Below are 22,274 nucleotides of genomic sequence, written 5' to 3' on the forward strand. Positions count from 1 at the left end.
CTACTATAATACTGCCTCCTATGTACAAGAATATAACTACTATAATACTGCTCCTATGTACAAGAATATAACTACTATAATACTGCTCCTATGTACAAGAATATAACTACTATAATACTGCTCCTATGTACAAGAATATAACTACTATAATACTGCCCCTATGTACAAGAATATAACTACTATAATACTGCCCCTATGTACAAGAATATAACTACTATAATACTGCCTCCTATGTACAAGAATATAACTACTATAATACTGCTCCTATGTACAAGAATATAACTACTATAATACTGCTCCTATGTACAAGAATATAACTACTAAAATACTGCCTCCTATGTACAAGAATATAACTACTATAATACTGCTCCTATGTACAATAATATAACTACTATAATACTGCTACTATAATACTGCTCCTATGTACAAGAATATAACTACTATAATACTGCTCCTATGTACAAGAATATAACTACTATAATACTGCCTCCTATGTACAAGAATATAACTACTATAATACTGCCTCCTATGTACAAGAATATAACTACTATAATACTGCTCCTATGTACAAGAATATAACTACTATAATACTGCTCCTATGTACAAGAATATAACTACTATAATACTGCTCCTATTTACAAGAATATAACTACTATAATACTGCTCCTATGTACAAGAATATAACTACTATAATACTGCTCCTATGTACAAGAATATAACTACTATAATACTGCCTCTTATGTACAAGAATATAACTACTATAATACTGCCTCCTATGTACAAGAATATAACTACTATAATACTGCTCCTATGTACAGGAATATAACTACTATAATACTGCCTCCTATGTACAAGAATATAACTACTATAATACTGCTCCTATGTACAGGAATATAACTACTATAATACTGCCTGCTATGTACAAGAATATAACTACTATAATACTGCTCCTATGTACAGGAATATAACTACTATAATACTGCCTCCTATGTACAAGAATATAACTACTATAATACTGCTCCTATGTACAAGAATATAACTACTATAATACTGCCTGCTATGTACAAGAATATAACTACTATAATACTGCTCCTATGTACAAGAATATAACTACTATAATACTGCCTGCTATGTACAAGAATATAACTACTATAATACTGCTCCTATGTACAAGAATATAACTACTATAATACTGCCTCCTATGTACAAGAATATAACTACTATAATACTGCTCCTATGTACAAGAATATAACTACTATAATACTGCTCCTATGTACAAAAATATAACTACTATAATACTGCTCCTATGTACAAGAATATAACTACTATAATACTGCTCCTATGTACAAGAATATAACTACTATAATACTGCTCCTATATACAAGAATATAACTACTATAATACTGCTCCTATGTACAAGAATATAACTGCTGGGGCAGGGATATCTAGAGACGGTTTGAACATATTATTAACCTTTCTTTACAGCAGAGCGATAAATATAATATCGGTGTCACCTGCGCCTGGGTCGTCACGTTGCCCTGTTGTGCCCATTGCTTGATGAAGGACGTGTCCTAGCAGTAAATAATAAGCGTTGCTTACAATACCCTCACCCTATCTCCCGCTGTACACAGTCACTTAGAGGAACAGATGGCAGCTGCCGGGTGGCGCTCTGTTTATCCTCCGCTCGGGTGCTGATAGCAGGAAACCTTTTACATCCATAATGGACTAATGTTGCAGCGTGGATTCTCACTCCCCCGGCCATCGATCAGACACGTGCAAGGCGTGACCGAGTGTCCAGATAATGCCATAAATGCAGCGAGCAGGCAGAGCTGTTAGAGTGCAGATCCGTATAGCATTCAGCTACTCAGAGAGGGACATTAAAGGGGCTATCCCATGACTGATGTCAAAAATGATAATCAGACATCATATAGGACATGAACCAGCCGTGTACCTTACATGGATCCAGAGATCTCCCCATTCATTGCTTCAATTGCTCTGCTAGATTTATATTAAGCTGACAGCTCAGGGGCAGTGATGGCCAGTTCGCAGTGTTTGCCGACGAACACATGCGATCTGCCATCTTTATTCCCAAGTCCGGCAATGCAGAGGCAAGTCCTTACCTGCGCCGTGAGCCGCTCTGAAACACATGCGGTCAGCGGGAGCAGGCAGTTCCGAGAACAGCCATTTTTATTCATTAGTCATGTCATAACCCCTTTAAACTGAGCATGTGCGACCAGCTCAGTGAGCAGGACAGAGAAATTAGAAAAAGAACAAACAGCAGGTGGCGCTGTACAGATAGATTTTATTGAATAACTCAGGGGCTATACTAAATTTTCAATTACATGCAATTACAAAAGTATTCAGATCCAGGTGATGTTTGGTAACACAACCCCTTTAAGCGTGAAGTCACCTTCTGTTGCATCACAGGCCCTTGCAGTTTTATTGTTCTCCATTATCCGCCAGCTTAATGTAAAGGTAGAGTTCTTCCCTGGGATCACAGCCCCTGTACTCATTATCTGTATCTGTCATATCTCCAACCGCACTTATACAATGTGAACGTTTAGGAACCCGTGGTGCACAGGAGCGTATTCCTGGCTTATGAGGCAGCAACCAGCTTCATCTGTCACTGAGTGGAGAAGATGGCAGGCCGCGACCGTCATATATTGAGCTGCGGAAACCGGGAGCTTCATGCAGCAGCTGTGAATAGATTGCTGCTGGCGCATTATGCAAGGGTTAAAGGGGTTTTCCGAGACTTTACAACAGATGACCTATCCTCTCAGCTTTTCCTAGGCCAGTGACGACACGTTCAGCGGTAGCCTAGGTGCAGCTCAGCCTCAGCCCCATCGAAGTGAATGGGGCAGAGCTGTAATACCAAGCACGGCCACTATGGTATGTACGGTGGTTTACTTAGTAAGCACGAAAAAGGCCGTAGCACTCACAGGAACAGGTGATCGGCAGGGGGCCCGGGTGTTGGACCCCCACCGATCCGATACCAATAACCTATCCATACGTCATCAGTTGTAAAGACTTGGATAGACTATCCTCAGGTTAGGTCATCAATATAAGATCAGTGGTGGTCTGACTCCTGGCTCCCCCACCGATCAGCTTCATGAGCACAGCAGTCTCTTCCTAGGCTAGTGAGGTCAGCCTCATCAGTAACATGGCTTAGGAGCAGGTCAGTCTGAGCTGCAGTACCAAGTCCAGCCACTATACAATGGAAAGCGCTGTGCTTGGTGAGCTGCAAGGAGGCCGAGGCGCTCAGCAGGGCAAGCCTCCCCTGATTTGACATTGATGACCTATCCTGAGGATAGGTCATCAATATGGCAAAGCGGACAATCCCTTTAATTCTGCATTCCCTAATAGAGTATTTGGAATGGGTCTTCTAAACCAGATAACCCCTTCAAACGACATTCTCTATCTGCCTACTCTGTGGTCTTTGCACAGACATTTTAAAACGCCTGTGTAGAGATGTGCCAGCTGCCCCGGATGTATATAGTTAATGGGCGATTGGCAAGGGGTTGTCCTGTCCATTTGTATTGATAGTCTATCCTCAGGATAGGCCAGCGATATTGGCGGAAGTATGACACCCTGCACCTCGGCCGATCAGCTGTTCTACAGGAGCTCCGGTGTCGGACGTTGGCGCTGGAACTACGTCTCTGTCCATTGTGTAGTGGAAGGAGCTGTTAACATTGAAGTCAATGGGAGCAGAAATGCAGTACCAGCGCCGTCCACTACACAAGGACAGCGCTGTGCAGTTTTGGCAAAGACTTCCAGCTACTGCAGATCGGCGGAGGTGTGGGGTGTTGGGCCTCAACAATCGGAAATTGATGGCCTGTACTAAGGGTAGGCTCACTATAAAAGGACAGGAAAACCCTTTAATATCTGTCCTTTTATTTATTACAAAATGAAAGAGAAAAGTTCCGAAATCCCCCCGCAGCGCTCTCTGGCCTGTTCCGTAGCCTCGCGCAGTTGTTCTGCATATATCAAAAATTGATTAAAAAGACTTTGTCAGGGGAACGTTATGGATTTGCATCAGGCATAATACGTCCTAAACGTACAGGGCCGCGGCGCACTAATTCATTCCGCCTGCCGCCTTCTCAGCTCCCCTTATTTACTGCCGGAATCGCAGATCGTGCCCGGCACAACTGGCGGTGAACTGGCGGTGAAAAATGTCCGACCGTCTAAAAGTGACATTATTGTAAATTCCCGGCCTGAGTTATGAAGGATCCGAAATAGCGGCTGATTCTTCAACCACCATGGCCGCGTTCTTTTTTGCTGACAAATGCATTAATATTTCATAAAACACCTAAGAAGCAAAGCGGCTGTGTGGTGGAAGATGGCATCATTGCGTAAGGGGCTATGAATCAGATATGATGGTCACAAAGGAGTAATGCGTTTTGTTTTGTTGCTATTGCCTAAAGGGTAGAAACGGCACAGAGGAACATTTAAAGGGGATATCCACCCTAGTTTTTTTGGTCCACAAATGTTTACTGTTTAATTTCATAAAAACTTAAAGGGAACCTGTCACCAGGATTTTGTGTATTTGTGGGCTGCTAGATGGCCGCTAGCACATCCCCAATACCCAGTCCCCATAGCTCTGTGTGCTTTCATTGTGTATAAAAACCGATTTGATAGATATGCAAATTACCCTGAGATGAGTCAGAGCTTGAAAAATATGACTCTTCTCTGGTCACACAAGTAAGATATGACTCTTTTATGTTAATTTGCATATGTATCAAATCAGTTTTTTTTACGCAATAAAAGCACACAGAGCTATGGGGACTGGGTATTGCGGATGTACTAGCGGCCATCGAGCAACCCATGTCCTCAGCTCTATACACAAAATCCCGGTGACAGGTTCCCTTTAACCTCTTCAGGACACACGATTAATGAGTTGACGCTGTAAATTTGTTGATACAAAGTTTCAAATATCCTGCATACCCTTAGGGTCCATTCACACGTCCGTTTTTTCTTTCCTGATCTGTTCCGTTTTTTCAGGAACAGATCTGGACCCATTCATTTTCAATGGGTCCTGGAAAAAATCAGACATTGAGCTGTCCGTTTTTTTCCAGGAACCATTGAAAATGAATGGGTCCAGATCTGGTCCAGATCTGTTCCTGAAAAAACGGGACAGATCAGGAAAGAAAAAACGGACGTGTGAATAGACCCTTAGGCTACTTTCATACTTGCGGCAGCAGGGTCCGGCATGCTTCAGTTTTTGTCCGGCCGCCTCTCGGCTAGTTTGCCGTGCTGCGGCCGGACCTCCGGCCCGCCCCCCAATATATTGAGCGGACTTCTGGCAGCACGGTGGGCTAGCGTTAGTATGGATCCGGCAGGCTGTGAAAGTAGCCTTAGAAATAAATGATAAAATGCTGAACCTGTACAGTCACCACTAGGGAGTGTACCACATATGAACTTATTGTTGAGTTCAGTGGGAGAAGTATGCATTAAACTCCCATAGGCCACCTAGTGGTGGCTGCAGGCATCAAAAATTCTGTGCCTATGTGAAGGAAAGTTTAGTAAAGTAAATGATAAAATGCTGAATCCCTACTGTCACCACTAGAGGGAGCATACGACAAATGAGCTTATTTTTGAGTTCAGTGGGAGAAGTATACATTAAGCTCCCGTGGGCCACCAAGTGGTGGCTGCAGGCATTGAAAATTCTATGGCTATGTGGAGGAAATTTTAGAACTAGGGAACCTGTCACTATAAACAGCATGTTATAGAGCAGGAGGAGCTGAGCAGATTGATGTATAGTTTTATGGGAAAAGATTCAGTAAAACTTATAATTTATACATTTATATTCCTGGCTGTGAAGTCCAGCAGGCGGTCCTATCAGTGATTGACAGCTGTCTCTGTATACACAACCATAGAGGGAGGGCTGTCAATCACTGATAGGACCGCCTCCTGGACTTCACAGCCAGGAATATAAATGTATAAATTACAGGTTTTACTGAATCTTTTCCCATAAAACTATATATCAATCTGCTCAGCTCCTCCTGCTCTATAACATGCTGCCTGCAGATTATTTCGCATGTTCATGGTGACCGGTTCCCTTTAACTAAAATATTACGTTCTGACCCCCCCCCCCCCTTAAAAAGATCTGTCTGCTATCTCTTCTCTATCTCATCTCACCCGTTGTATGACCGCATATACTGTGTGGTCTGCCTGGGAACTCCCACAAAGCTTCACAGGAACGCCCACTTTCAGCATATTTGCATAAGCCCCACCTCCTTTGTGACCTATTTTAGGGACAATCCCATGAAAAAGAGGATGCTTTGGAGGTACGCTAAAGAGCAGCCTCCTGAAAGGTAATGTGAACATGGCCTCAGAGACGGACTGCTCATGGGATGTTCTGGATTGCCTAGAAAAGTAGCGGTTTATGAAACATTATTTGGTAAAGATCATCCTTTATGTCATTTTTGATCTTTACGCCGGCGTGAACTAGACAATCGGAATTTCCGGACGCTGGGTTCATTTTCTAATCTGTGTTCGATCCAAAAATCGCGCGGTCGGTTGTAGCAGTCGGCATAAACGCTTCGGCAAACTGGAGGGTTAATAAGTCCGCGCCATCACTCTCCCCAACATGTAAAGGAGAGGCGGTAATGAGGTTTAGGATTGCAGCCCCTTCTTGTAATGGTCACCCCCCCCCCCCCCCCCCCCTGTAAATGGCGGCTGCACACGATGCTATCCTCCCAGGGATGAATCCTATCACACGACTTGCAAATGAATAGAATAAGCAGAGAATGACTTGGGAGGCGCCGGCCTCATAAAACCGCCAGTAGACACGAAATTGCAGTTTGGTGGTAATCGCCTATTTGTCACGTAATGATTTGCTGGCCCTTTGTTCGGCTGACTTCCCAACCAAGAGGGCAGCATCTCACAGATAGGATTGTACTCCCGCAATATATTGCTTTTCTCCGTTACTTGAACGTTCAAGGAAATAAAACTTTTATTCCTCCGGGTTCTTTATGCTTTTACTGTCAGCAAGTCGCTGCCATCGTCCCCTCCTATGTCACCAAGAAGTCCACTCATTCCTGTCAGGGACAAGTTATGCGAAGCTTTATTTGTATTTTTTTCTATGCTTGTGTTTTTTACGCCATTCATCGTGCTAGATACATGGCGGGATTATTTTAGTCCAGGGCAATTATACCAATTATATGTATTTTTTTTATTTTTTTTCATTTTTCCCCGTAATAAATAATTTTGTAATGTAAAAAGTTTTTTTTTTTATATGGTTTTACTTTTTTTTAATATACATTTTGTAGTGCTCCATCCCGGCCCTGCTATGTAGCGCTCCATCCCGGCCCTGCTATGTAGCGCTCCATCCCGGCCCTGCTATGTAGCGCTCCATCCCGGCCCTGCTATGTAGCGCTCCATCCCGGCCCTGCTATGTAGCGCTCCATCCCGGCCCTGCTATGTAGCGCTCCATCCCGGCCCTGCTATGTAGCGCTCCATCCCGGCCCTGCTATGTAGCGCTCCATCCCGGCCCTGCTATGTAGCGCTCCATCCCGGCCCTGCTATGTAGCGCTCCATCCCGGCCCTGCTATGTAGCGCTCCATCCCGGCCCTGCTATGTAGCGCTCCATCCCGGCCCTGCTATGTAGCGCTCCATCCCGGCCCTGCTATGTAGCGCTCCATCCCGGCCCTGCTATGTAGCGCTCCATCCCGGCCCTGCTATGTAGCGCTCCATCCCGGCCCTGCTATGTAGCGCTCCATCCCGGCCCTGCTATGTAGCGCTCCATCCCGGCCCTGCTATGTAGCGCTCCATCCCGGCCCTGCTATGTAGCGCTCCATCCCGGCCCTGCTATGTAGCGCTCCATCCCGGCCCTGCTATGTAGCGCTCCATCCCGGCCCTGCTATGTAGCGCTCCATCCCGGCCCTGCTATGTAGCGCTCCATCCCGGCCCTGCTATGTAGCGCTCCATCCCGGCCCTGCTATGTAGCGCTCCATCCCGGCCCTGCTATGTAGCGCTCCATCCCGGCCCTGCTATGTAGCGCTCCATCCCGGCCCTGCTATGTAGCGCTCCATCCCGGCCCTGCTATGTAGCGCTCCATCCCGGCCCTGCTATGTAGCGCTCCATCCCGGCCCTGCTATGTAGCGCTCCATCCCGGCCCTGCTATGTAGCGCTCCATCCCGGCCCTGCTATGTAGCGCTCCATCCCGGCCCTGCTATGTAGCGCTCCATCCCGGCCCTGCTATGTAGCGCTCCATCCCGGCCCTGCTATGTAGCGCTCCATCCCGGCCCTGCTATGTAGCGCTCCATCCCGGCCCTGCTATGTAGCGCTCCATCCCGGCCCTGCTATGTAGCGCTCCATCCCGGCCCTGCTATGTAGCGCTCCATCCCGGCCCTGCTATGTAGCGCTCCATCCCGGCCCTGCTATGTAGCGCTCCATCCCGGCCCTGCTATGTAGCGCTCCATCCCGGCCCTGCTATGTAGCGCTCCATCCCGGCCCTGCTATGTAGCGCTCCATCCCGGCCCTGCTATGTAGCGCTCCATCCCGGCCCTGCTATGTAGCGCTCCATCCCGGCCCTGCTATGTAGCGCTCCATCCCGGCCCTGCTATGTAGCGCTCCATCCCGGCCCTGCTATGTAGCGCTCCATCCCGGCCCTGCTATGTAGCGCTCCATCCCGGCCCTGCTATGTAGCGCTCCATCCCGGCCCTGCTATGTAGCGCTCCATCCCGGCCCTGCTATGTAGCGCTCCATCCCGGCCCTGCTATGTAGCGCTCCATCCCGGCCCTGCTATGTAGCGCTCCATCCCGGCCCTGCTATGTAGCGCTCCATCCCGGCCCTGCTATGTAGCGCTCCATCCCGGCCCTGCTATGTAGCGCTCCATCCCGGCCCTGCTATGTAGCGCTCCATCCCGGCCCTGCTATGTAGCGCTCCATCCCGGCCCTGCTATGTAGCGCTCCATCCCGGCCCTGCTATGTAGCGCTCCATCCCGGCCCTGCTATGTAGCGCTCCATCCCGGCCCTGCTATGTAGCGCTCCATCCCGGCCCTGCTATGTAGCGCTCCATCCCGGCCCTGCTATGTAGCGCTCCATCCCGGCCCTGCTATGTAGCGCTCCATCCCGGCCCTGCTATGTAGCGCTCCATCCCGGCCCTGCTATGTAGCGCTCCATCCCGGCCCTGCTATGTAGCGCTCCATCCCGGCCCTGCTATGTAGCGCTCCATCCCGGCCCTGCTATGTAGCGCTCCATCCCGGCCCTGCTATGTAGCGCTCCATCCCGGCCCTGCTATGTAGCGCTCCATCCCGGCCCTGCTATGTAGCGCTCCTGATCTTTCTCTCCTCCGCTCCCCCTTCCACATTCACATTCCCACCTCATCTATCTTTTGATTTTAATTGGGGTGATGGAGTTCATGAAGGTGCTGGAGCGGCATTAAGTGCTACGCGGGTAGAGCTGCTGCAGGTTATACAGTTGAGCCATTGATCTCCATCCTTTTTATCTTAGCGGCCAAAGAGGGGTCTGAAATGTTACCCCCAAGGACCCCACACCTGCAGTAAGCGCGGACTGTAAGCTTTGAAGTGAATGTAAATCAAGCGCTTTATAAAACGGAAGACATTCTGACACTTGTAATTCCTATGTGCAACACATAGACAATCTGCTGTATGTTGTAGGCTGCTGTGGACCGATATCTGCCATCAGTGGAAACCTGGATCCAGCCACTGGAATAAGGGGTTAAATATCCTATTAGTCAATAACTTGGGGTTCCCCGTTGTGGACCCTCATCTATTAGCTAGAGCAAAGAGAAGCTCTCACTCTGGAGGCCCTGGCATATCTAGCATTACACATAGTAATGCCTGTTCAGTATGAGCTGTGTAATACTTAAAGGGGCGCTCCGCGCAGGCGCACTATTCACTGGGTAGGTGATAAATGCTGGATTGGTGGGGTGCTTGAACCCCCAGTGTTTGCCAGAACTGGTTCCCCACGTTCCTTCACCACAGCTAGGAGGAATTTGAACGGAGCGGTCGTCCACCATGTGCCCTGCTGCTCCATTCAGTGTCTATGGCACTGCCGCATATATGCAAGTGAAGCACTAAGGCTGTTACCGGACTCTGGATGGAGCGGTAGGGTTCATGCTTTAGTGCCGCTCCATTCAAAACCCCCCCTGTTCCCAGTTCTGGCAAGTCCAACCTTTACACCGATCCAGCAGTTATGGCCTTTCCATTGGATAATTGATTCTGGCCGGAGTACCCCTGTCCCATTAAAGCAACTTTTCCCCTATCCACTCTAGGACCCGGTGTCCGTAGTCAGGGGTGTAGATGTCAGGGATGCAAAGGTGGTAGTCGTCCTTTTAATTTCACAGGTGGTAGCCCTGCAGAGGAATTGAACCCCCACTGCAGATAACAGCTGATCATTGGGGGGTTCCATCATCGTGACGCCCTTTCATTAGCGTATCTTCGAGGACCCTTCTTATCCAGCCACCCCCTAGGGCTCGGGTCGTAGTCCTGTCTCCAAGCTGTTGGGCTCCAGTGCCTGATCTGTGACATGACTTCCCCCATCAGTCACATGCCATTGATAAAACTGGTGTCGTCTTATGTGGCGGAGGGGTCTTTGGGCCCCCCAGAGACCAGGACGACTGCAGCACTGATCTCCACACTCCTGGCTGTGGACACCTAGTCCTAAAGCAACACTGAGCTGGTTTGGAGACGTAAAGTTTCACAAATCACCAAAAGGTTCATATCGAAGAAATTATCTGCTTATAATTAACCCTTCCATGTACAAATTCCTGTACGAATTTACAAACGTGTGTTTTTAATTATTTTTTTGCAGAAAGAACGAAAGGACCATAAAACACAATGAGATCCGGAAGAAATACGGTAAGTGTGTTTTCTTCGACATTTGATGGTGAAATGATTCATACAACGCATTGCGCAGACGCCAGATGTTTGGGCCTATGAAACGGAACCGTCTGTTATTATTTTCTGCTGTAGTTACAGGTTTCTGTTCAAAACTTTTCGCTCCCCTCTGTTCCACTTACCTGCTCAGCCATGCACAGTTACCCAGGGTTGTGTTCTGGGATGGACTGGGAACTTAAAGTGGCCCTGGAAAAAATAAAAATAAAATAAAAGTGGCCCCATGTTGTAGGAGGGTCTAAATTAACAGAAGGCGGGGCAACACAAATAGGCAGGGTCAGCAATACCACAGCGCAAGCAGCACAATATATTGCCCCAAAAGCTGTCCCTCTATGTTGGCCATCAGTAGATGCCATTTTCTGTCGTTCTCCCGGATTAAGATATGGAGCAGGAGGCTTAGGAGGTGAGATGTGGGCAAGATCAGTTGAATTCAGGATGGCAGGTGGGTTGCGGCAGAGAGGAGGGCTTGGGCGGCCCATCAGGAAATTTCCCTGTAAGGTCTATGGCTAATCCGCCCCTGGTTGTGTCTGGGGCAGCATAGTTTTCGCCACGGTCTTAATGGAAGTGAATCATCAGAAAATAAGTGTATTTTTATATGACTATCCATATACAAGTATTGAAATATAACGGCTTAGTCGTGGTCGGATAGCTCTTCCTGTTTTCCCTAGCTGACGTGTCAACTTTGCTGTGTAGACTGGGACAGAGTAAGCAGAGGCAAGAGTTTAATAGACAGTCTTATTGTAGCACCGGAGGCCTAGATAAATCACAATATAGTAACCTTATATCCTATACACATGCAGATAAGTCTCTGTATGCGGCTCCTCTGTCACTCCCTAATCTCTGAGGGGGGGCTGTAATAATCTATGACATTTCTCTGTCCAATCTTTTGAGCTGCTATAAAGCACACACACCCTGCTGCACTGTCTGTACGGAAAACACAGGAAGGAGAGGCCTCTTTACATGGCCCGCTGTAGCAAGCATTCCTTCCCGACAATCACTTGCTCGTCAGTGGAGGTGACCCTGCATTTACATGCAACGATCACCCCCTCCACAGTAAGGGGAGGAGCGATCACTAAAACCATCCCTTGTCCCCATACAGAATGTTTGCCGGCAGCAGAATGCTGTTTAGACACCGCGATCTGCTGCCGGCAGACAGTGATTTAGGTGACCGCGTGAAAGATCCAGTCAATTATCAGCGGCACCTTTACACAGGCAGATTATTGCTAACGAGGATCCGTATAAAGTCTTTTTGCCTGAACATCGGGCAGTGTAAAGGGCTCTGAACTGTATGGCTCCAATATGGCTGCCACTAGGGAAATTTTTTTAAATAAATAACTAGAACATGAATCCATTAGTGACCACTCATATGCCTTTTTATAGCGGTCACTAACAGGCCTTAGGCTAGACCGCCGCCTTTTTACAGCGGCCTAGTTTAAGCAGTGCACCGGTCTCCTATGCAGTTCAGAGCTGAGGCTCTAAGGGCCCGGACCGGCAGAAGTGCTGATCCAGGCCGTTTACCCCTTCAATGCCGCTGTCAATACCAAAGAAGGCATCATAGTGATTTAGAGGGAGAGAGCTCCCTCTGTCTCCTGTCGGCACCCCACGAATGGCATTGCGGGGTGCCGATGTCCTAATGAATGCCCCAGGCCTGCCTACAGTGTACATAAAGTGAAAGCCTTTATACTGTTATGCTGGGGCAGCTCCATGATATTAGTAAAGGGGTTGCCCAGAATCTATAAAAAATAATTAGAGGCGGCTGGACAGTTTGTAAACAAACAGAAACACTTTTTGACAGACCTGCCGTTCCAGCACCGCTACTCCTGTCCCCTCCAAACCAGAAGTCATGTGACCGCTGCCAACCAATCAATGGCCTCAGTGGTAATATGTGCGCGAATGGCACTTGCCTGTTGAGATTCAGAAGTTACGTGCCTTATCATATCTTTGCTGTTAGGAAAATCCACTCTTAATTCATTGGCTTCCTGGTAAGTTAGTGGTGGGCTTGTGCTTATACACAGCAGCCGACCTGAACAAGTACAGCTGCAGTGTAAAGTATGGTAGAGGGAGGGGACAACAGACTTATTAACCTCTGAAGAGATGTTGTAGTTGGATTTCACACTGCTATAGACAATGCAGGTAGACCGCTGCAGCTCATCGGCCAGTGATCTTATGTGTCGGGTGGACAGCAGGGATCAGACATGTTGGTTTTTGACTATTGGGTGAGACGACCATGCATGTTGATGGTGGTGTAGGTCGTTGGCAAGAACCTGAGCAGAGCTTCTCGGCCTGGAGCATTGCCCCCCTACCCATTAGCCCACCCAGCTGCACCCACTGACTTTAACCATGGCCTCACCTTGGTGTCGGACCCATCTTTTCATGCAGTTGTGAATGCTCTGCATGTGAAGGTCCTGTCCGGGTTATTTGCCCTGTAAGATTAGGATCTTCTCAGTCTGATGACCTTTTCTTTGTCAAGTTCTTTTCGCCAATGTGAGAGCTAAATGTAAAACATCTGCTGAGCAGTGATAACCGGCCTTGTTTATTAGGTCAGGGAGGGTGACCCTCGGCACCTGTTCACTTTCCTGTTTCAGAGATTTAGAGAGATTGGGTTGGGCTACAAGTATACAGTATATCCCTATATTGTTCTGTATTGTAACATTGAATTGAAGATATTATAGATTGTTATAATCTCCTTTGCCCTCCCCAGAGACTAAGGAGTGACAGTGGAGCTGAACACAGAGCCTCTTCTGTGTGTGTAGTGTTACTGTACTGCGTGGTCAAGGCCTTGAGCGGTACAGTAGAGCCGTTGTTACTCACCCACCCTCTAATGATAATGAGATGACTCTGCTCATCTGTCCCAGTCTATACAGCAAACCTGACAAGTTAGTTACAGAAAAGAGGAAATATCAGCCTCTGCTTGGGTCTGCTCCAGTATAACTAGAACCAAAAAAAAGGCATCAAATAGTAAAAAAAAAATTAAAAAAAATTAATATAATATAAAAATAAAATTTGCCTTTTGGAGAGATTTTATTTCTTAAAAGAGATTCCACATTCCAATTTTTAGTTCCATATAATCAGTTCATACAATCTATCCATGGGGCGGATTTGTTTATTCCCATTAGGCCCACATGCAGACGTCCGTATCCGTTTTGTGGTCTGAAAATCGCAGATCTGAGGTCCGTGTGCCATTCGCACTTTATTTGCAGACCCTTTGGGGGTCATTTATTAAGAGTGCGTTTTAGACTGCGGTCTTAACAAGCCCTGTAGCTGGCGGTGGATCCGCCGAAGTTATAAAGAGGCGCCGGCCCCTCCATAACTTTGGCGTTTTCAAGGTAGGACCGAGCTGCTTTTTTAGCGATGTTGGATTAGACACAGAGAACTAAATCGCCCTCCAGACAAATACTCCTCTCTTCCAACACAATCCTGTGGGATATCGAGAGATCGCGCCAATAGTGAAGTACTGATAGTTCCAGTCAGGTAAAAAGGTTTTATTGTACTCACAAAGCCACTATTGGTTAAAAGCTCATCACAAATATAAAACACAGTCTCCTACTCCTGCCCGACCCGGGGTTCGCTTTCGCGCTTCATCAGGGGCAACTGGTCAACCCCTTTCAGGGCCGTCTTAATTACCCAAAATATCCACCCATATTTCGTGTTCAACCAATCACAAAGGTCTTGGTCCAAACACAAAAAAAGTTGGTAACGATACATAAAATACATGTAGGAAAACCAATAGAAATACATAATAAATGAAATAACATTCATCCTGAGTAACACAACGTCATTATAACAATCCGACGGAATCAAAAGGCGCTATTATATTATTGCCTAATATTTCTAACCACTATTCAACCTGATAACACTTAATCCATAAATATATCTATTTCTACGCACCATTGATGACTACCCACAACCGCAATCTTCAATCTCTCTCCTAATGAACAGCAATCACAGCCTCCACAATCACAGCCCCCACAATCACAGCCCCCACAATCACAGCCTCCACAATCACAGCCCCCACAATCACAGCCCCCACAATCACAGCCCCCACAATCACAGCCCCCACAATCACAGCCCCCACAATCACAGCCCCCACAATCACAGCCCCCACAATCGCAGCCCCCACAATCGCAGCCCCCACAATCGCAGCCTTCACAATCACTGCCCCCACAATCGCAGCCCCCACAATCGCAGCCTCCACAATCACAGCCCCCACAATCACAGCCTCCACAATCACAGCCCCCACAATCACAGCCTCCACAATCACAGCCTCCTCTAACATCGTTCCTCATTCCTGACCCCTCCCACGTGGTCGGTTCCAGCCTATCAGTTATTACAACTCCTCCATTCATCCGAAGGCGCTTCAATCCCGCATAGCACTCCGCGCCGTCTCGTAGGTGAGTTATTCACACAAGACAGGATTTTACATCACACTCTATATTCAATCCCTGTGGTTGGACGGTACCTAACAAACATCCACTCTACTTCTTTCCGGATTATCTGTGCGATGGGTTCCCCTCTCCGCCACGGATTTTTATCCAAGTCGATCCCCATAAAGGACAATCTCTTCCGATTTTTTTGATGGCACTTTTTAAAATGCAGGGAGACACTGTGGGTCTCTGGGCCGTTTTTGATGTTTCTAATATGTTCTTGAACACGGGTTTTTCATTTTCTCGTTGTTCTGCCAACGTCCTGGAGGCCACAAGGGCGCTCCAGTACTAGACTACTCCCGTGTTCTCACAGGTTAGGTTCCCTTTAATTTTAAATGTCTGATTATTCTTCTTTGATCCGACCGTAGTTACCATCTTCTTTTAATTTTCCCTGCTCCTATTTCTACTCGCAAGGCAAAAACCACCCCCCGTGAATTTACTTTCTTTCTTAATTGCCATACTCCTCGGGGGCTGCACTATGTACCAATTGCATTTTTAGATTCTGGGATTTTTTTTTTATTATCATAGATTGTGAAGGAATCTCCTTCCCCAAAATGGGATCGTTCTTCAGAATCCCCCCAATTTTTCCGGATCATATTCTTAAGTATTCCGGCATTCATACTGTATTGAGGAATGAAAGCCTGGAGTCCCTTTTTCTTTTACCGGTCTCCTTTTGTTCTACCCTAACGTTTTCTCCTAGGACCTCACAGCATTTATCTAACTCCCCCTCTACAGACCCCTTTTCCACAAACCTTCTTTTAATAACCTGACTCTGATCCCTAAAATCTTGTACTTCCGTGCAATTTCGATGAATTCTCCTTTATTTGTCCCTCAGGGATATTTTTAAGCCGTGGGCCGTGGTGACAACTGGTAACATCAATGTAAGCGTTCACATCCGTTGATTTGAAAAAAAAGTTTTGGTCTTGGAACTATTACCCTCTCTAAAGATGGTAAGATCTAGAAAATCAACCGCCGTATTACGGCTATAGCTCGTGAAGTTTAAATTCCAACTATTGCAATATAATCCCGCAATAAGCTCCTCTAAACCCTGTATTTCCCCCTCTCCAAAATAAAAGACAATCCTCGATGTAGCGTCGCCACACTATTAGTTCGCCCCTCTCTGTTTTTTTAATTTAAAATAGGACTGATTGTCTCTTTCTCCCAAATAAATTGGCAAAACTTGGGGCGAATTTCGCCCCCATCGCCGCTCCGGTGCACTGCAGATAATATGTGTCCTTGAAGAGAAAATAATTATGGCTCAAACAAAAATCAACACAATCTACAATAAATTTCCCCTGTATAGCATATCAGGATCACCACCTAATGCTACCTCAACTCCTCTAAGTCCTAAATTCTTCGGAATAATGGTGTAAAGGGAGGTGACGTCCACCGCGGCCGACCGTACATCCGGACTACTGGCCTCTACATTTTTGACCAAATCAATCACACTCCCTGAATCTCTCAGATACGAGGGGATCTGTATTACATACCTCTGAAGGAAAAAGTCCACGTATTCGGAAAGGCTACTTGTCAAGGAATTAATCCCAAAAACAATAGGTCTTCCAGGGGGGTTTGAGAGACTCTTGTGGATTTTGGGTAAGTGATATATCACCGGAGTGACCGGATGTTTAATCATTAATCCATCTCTTCTTTATTAATAATCCCATTTTTAAAGCCTTCCTGAATTAAAGTCGCCATTTCTCTTTTAAACCCCAATACAGGGTTCCCTTTAAGTCTGCGGTAAGTGTTTTCATCAGCGATCAGTCTCTGCATCTCATTCTCATATTTGTGTACATCCATTACTACCACCCCCCCCCCCCTCCTTTATCGGACGGGTTTATTATAATACCGCTGGTACCATCCAACCCTCCCAATGCCTGTCTTTCTTCTTTATTTAAGTTGTATTGTTTCTGTTTCACATGAGGTTTTTCCAATTCTTTCAACATCCCTCTCTTGAACGCATCTATACGCTCATTATCTCTACTGTTGGGGAAAAAACGCGCTTTATCGCGCAACTCAGTTTGAATGATACCATTCCCCAGCCCTGCGGTTTTGAGTGCTTGCTTGTTCATGTGGTATTTCGCGATATTTAGTTTTCTCACAAATTTATGGATGTCTAAGAACACCTCAGACCTATTAAGCCTCTTGCTAGGGGCAAATTTAAGTCCTTTACCAAGTACACGTTTTTCTTGTTCCGATAGTTCATATGCGCTAAGATTAAAGACCCCTCTTACTTCCCTTTTCTCTTTTGTGGTTTGGGCCGTTGTTTATTCCCTCCTCTCTTTCCTCTACGTGACTTATTTTTAGGAGGGGTTCTTAAAGGGGTTCTGCAGTTTGATTTAACGATAGATCATCAGCATCTGATCGGCGGGGGTCCAACACCCGGGACCCCCGCCGATCAGCTGTTTGAGAAGGCAGCGGCGCTCCACCAGCGCCACGGCCTTCTCACTGTTTACCGCTGGCTCAGTGATGTCGCGACTGCCTGGGCGGGGCTAAGCTCTGTTCACTTGAGTGGTGCTTAGCCCCGCCCAGGCCAGGGATACTAGTTGTGACGTCACTGAGCCAGCGGTAAACAGTGAGAAGGCTGCGGCACTACTGCCAGCACGGCTGCCTTCTTAAACAGCTGATCGGCGGGGGTCCCGGGTGTCGGACCCCCGGCAGTCAGATGCTGATGATCTATGCACAGGATAGATCATCAGTTTAAACAAAGTGCAGAACCCCTTTTAACCTTTCTTTCCTCCTTTTCCCCTCCCTCCATCGTATCGTTCCTCTGTATCCCTCTCATCGCCTGATGGGGAAAATTTTGTGTTTCAATGCTAAGGTCTTCATGCGTTCGCAAAATGACTCCATCTTCACTTTCTTCCTGTAGTCCCACCCCATGCGATCTCTGTATATCATCTTCCCTGCTGTACCTGCTGCTGTGATTGTTATCATTATCCCCCTGTAATTATTGTTTTCTTGGTTGATATTGGTGGTTTATATAATATTTTCTATAATCTTCTTGCGGTTGTTGTCTCTGCTGGTAAGTAAAGCGCGGTTTCCTATACTGATTAGGGTAGCCTCCATAATCTCCCCTATAATTCCCATTTCTACCCATATTTGGTGTGTAGTTCTCCATGAAGTGTAGTGGTAACCATGTTGTCGGTTCTATCCAGACCTGTAATGTTTATTTTGCTGCATGTCTTTTCTTTCATTATCACAATCGCCCGTGTCATTCATTCCCTGCTTTATTTCAGTGTTCTCTTGTTCCCTATATTTACCTGCATAATATCCCTCGTTAGGGCGACCCATGTCCGTGCTAGTGCGAACTTCTTCTTTTTTTTTACTCCATTTCCACTTATACACTCTATTGTTTTCATACTCTTCACACACTTTAAAAAACTTTTTCTGTTTCTTCCTCTTCACCTCCATTTCAGCCTTAGTTAATACCCCGAGACATCTGCTGCACAGATCAATATATTCCTTTTGCCCCCTATATGGTTGCAATAAAAGCTGTTATCGCTCAATATCCTCATGAATACGTTTCAATTTTCTTTTGCACACAATAAAACTCATAGCTCTGCAGCCACATTCATTCATGAGTTTTTTCCCCCACTCTTCTAAATCATTTAGATCCTCCGAATTGAGTGGTAATTGCCACCGCAAACCTTCCGGGATCTTATCCTCAGCAAGTTATTTTTCTAGGGACAAGATATCCCAGGTGGATCTCATCTCTTTAATCTGGTCTTTCTCTAGTTCAGAGAACAAACTTCCCGAACTCCTCTCCCCTTTCTTGTTCTCCCTAGAGAAGACCGATTCAACATCACATAATAAATTAGCTTTAAAATCAAATATATATTCATCCTACGGCATTTACCGAGTAGCCCACAGAGTCAATATGGATAAAAGAAACACTTCGGTACGTTGCCTGTATGGTCAGAGTCGCTGGTCCCAAATGTGAAGTGGGCAATGTTCACACAGACAGTCAATGCGTTTTCAAGGTAGGACCGCGCTGCTTTTTTAGCGATGTTGGATTCTTCACTCTAGCACAGAACCGTCAGCATATTCGGACACAGAGAACTAAATCGCCCTCCACACAAATACTCCTCTCTTCCAACACAATCCTGTGGGATATCGAGAGATATCACAGCCTCCACAATCGCAGCCCCCTCTAACATCGTTCCTCATTCATGACCCCATTCACGTGAGAGGTTCCAGCCTATCCGCTATTACAACCACATATAAATACCACATGAACAAGCAAGCACTCAAAACCACAGGGCTGGGGAATGGTATCATTCACACTGAGTTGCGCGATAAAGCGCGTTTTTTCCCCCGACAGTAGAGATGATGAGCGTATAGATGCGTTCAAGAGAGGGATGTTGAAAGAATTGGAAAAACCTGATGTGAAACAGAAACAATACAACTTAAATAAAGAAGAAAGACAGGCATTGGGAGGGTTGGAAAGTACCAGCGGTATTATAATAAACCCGTCCGATAAAGGAGGGGGTGGTAGTAATGGATGTACACAAATATGAGAATGAGATGCAGAGACTGATCGCTGATGAAAAGACTTACCGCAGACTTAAAGGGAACCCTGTATTGGGGTTTAAAAGAGAAATGGCGACTTTAATTCAGGAAGGCTTTAAAAATGGGATTATTAATAAAGAAGAGATGGATTAATGATTAAACATCCGGTCACTCCGGTGATATATCACTTACCCAAAATCCACAAGAGTCTCTCAAACCCCCTGGAAGACCTATTGTTTCGGGGATTAATTCCTTGACAAGTAGCCTTTCCGAATACGTGGACTTTTTCCTTCAGAGGTATGTAATACAGATCCCCTCGTATCTGAGAGATTCAGGGAGTGTGATTGATTTGGTCAAAAATGTAGAGGCCAGTAGTCCGGATGTACGGTCGGCCGCGGTGGACGTCACCTCCCTTTACACCATTATTCCGAAGAATTTAGTACTTAGAGGGGTTGAGGTAGCATTAGGTGGTGATCCTGATATGCTATACAGGGGAAATCTATTGTAGATTGTGTTGATTTTTGTTTGAGCCATAATTATTTTCTCTTCAAGGACACATATTATCTGCAGTGCACCGGAGCGGCGATGGGGGCGAAATTCACTCCAAGTTTTGCCAATTTATTTGGGAGAAAGAGACAATCAGGAGTCAGTGATTGTGGAGGCTGTGATTGTTGGGGCTGTGATTGTGGGGGCTGTGATTGTGGGGGCTGTGATTGTGGGGGCTGTGATTGTTGGGGCAGTGATTGTGGGGGCTGTGATTGTGGGGGCTGTGATTGTTGGGGCAGTGATTGTTGGGGCTGTGATTGTGGGGGCTGTGATTGTGGGGGCTGTGATTGTGGGGGCTGTGATTGTGGGGGCTGTGATTGTGGGGGCTGTGATTGTGGGGGCTGCGATTGTGGGGGCTGCGATTGTGGGGGCTGCGATTGTGGGGGCTGCGATTGTGGGGGCTGCGATTGTGGGGGCAGCGATTGTGGGGGCAGTGATTGTGGAGGCTGTGATTGCTGTTTATTAGGAAAGAGATTGAAGATTGCGGTTGTGGGTAGTCATTAATGGTGCGTAGAAATAGATATATTTATGGATTAAGTGTTATCAGGTTGAATAGTGGTTAGAAATATTAGGCAATAATATAATGGCGCCTTTTGATTCCGCCGGACTGTTATAATGACGTTGTGTTACTCAGGATGAATGTTATTTCATTTATTATGTATTTCTATTGGTTTTCCTACATGTATTTTATGTATTGTTACCAACTTTTTTTGTGTTTGGACCAAGACCCTTGTGATTGGTTGAACACGAAATATGGGTGGATATTTTGGGTAATTTAAGACGGCCCTGAAAGGGGTTGACCAGTTGCCCCTGATGAAGCGCGAAAGCGAACCCCGGGTCGGGCAGGAGTAGGAGACGGTGTTTTATATTTGTGATGAGCTTTTAACCAATAGTGGCTTTGTGAGTACAATAAAACCTTTTTACCTGACTGGAGCTATCAGTACTTCACTATTGGCGCGATCTCTCGATATCCCACAGGATTGTGTTGGAAGAGAGGAGTATTAAATGGCCGCCGCACGTTCGGCTGATCTGTGAAACTATCTGTTATCTGCGTCTAAATATAACTTGGATTCTTCATGTCCCTCGGTGAGGTCAACTGGCAAATTTTACCCTGACCCTTTCTGTATCTTGCCGATTTACTCAATATAAAAATTGCCGCATGGTCGATGACTAGCGCTCCTCCCGGTACTAGAGAGCAAAGCAATTTTAAAATGTCAGGTGCAGGGGTCCTGAGCGGCGGGCAATACAAGAGAGAGTGAACTTTAAACAAGCAGCTCCATCTGTACAAATAGCGGTGAAGGTCTGTTTGTGCGTTCTCATAAAGCCTAGATTCAAGGCAAACACCGGGGACATTGATATAAGCACCGGCGCACCTGTTTCTACCTGCTCGCTGTATTATAACACTTACACAGGACCAGGATGTATACCAGCCTCTGTGTACCAGGATTTATAACCTGTCTTAAAGTGTAATATTTTTTTATTTTTTTTCTAGTTTATTAGAGCTAGGCATGTATATCTGAGTTAATCTGTCAATGTTTGTCCAAAGATCTGTAATTGCCTTATAATAACAGCTTTCATTAATGTCCCCTGTCCCTTAAAAGACCGTTGCTAGGGCTTTTCTGTCTTCCCTTTAGTATAAACAGAAGACAGAGGGGCGGTCCTACACACTGCATGCCTGCATCAGGCTTCAGAGTGAGGAGGCGTGTCTCTCAGTAATCCAATCTGATTGGCTGGCAGGAAGCTGCTGGCTACAGCAAGTGTGTATGGGAAGTAAGAGAAGACAGTTTTGGCCTCAGAGAAATGGCAGAGCAGCCATCTTGAGAAGATCCTCATAATGCAGCGTTCAAAACAGCTGTAACTCAGGAAAAACTCAAGGAAAACAGTGGTATGTGAAGAATCTAAAGATTGATTTATGCATAATACTGCAGCAGCAGTAA

At 46.3% G+C, this 22,274-nt stretch overlaps 1 protein-coding gene across 1 annotated transcript in view; it reads left to right on the forward strand.

Moving 5' to 3' along the window:
• Positions 1 to 22,274, forward strand: part of LOC121000602 (pituitary tumor-transforming gene 1 protein-interacting protein-like) — a 65,738-nt gene that overhangs the window by 37,036 nt on the left and 6,428 nt on the right. The window contains exon 6 of the mRNA XM_040431134.1: positions 10,776 to 10,822. Within this exon, the coding sequence (XP_040287068.1) occupies positions 10,776 to 10,822 (47 nt within the window). The remainder of the gene's footprint in view (positions 1 to 10,775; positions 10,823 to 22,274) is intronic.

Source organism: Bufo bufo, chromosome 5 (assembly GCF_905171765.1).
Source record: "Bufo bufo chromosome 5, aBufBuf1.1, whole genome shotgun sequence".
Classification (NCBI taxonomy): domain Eukaryota; kingdom Metazoa; phylum Chordata; class Amphibia; order Anura; family Bufonidae; genus Bufo; species Bufo bufo.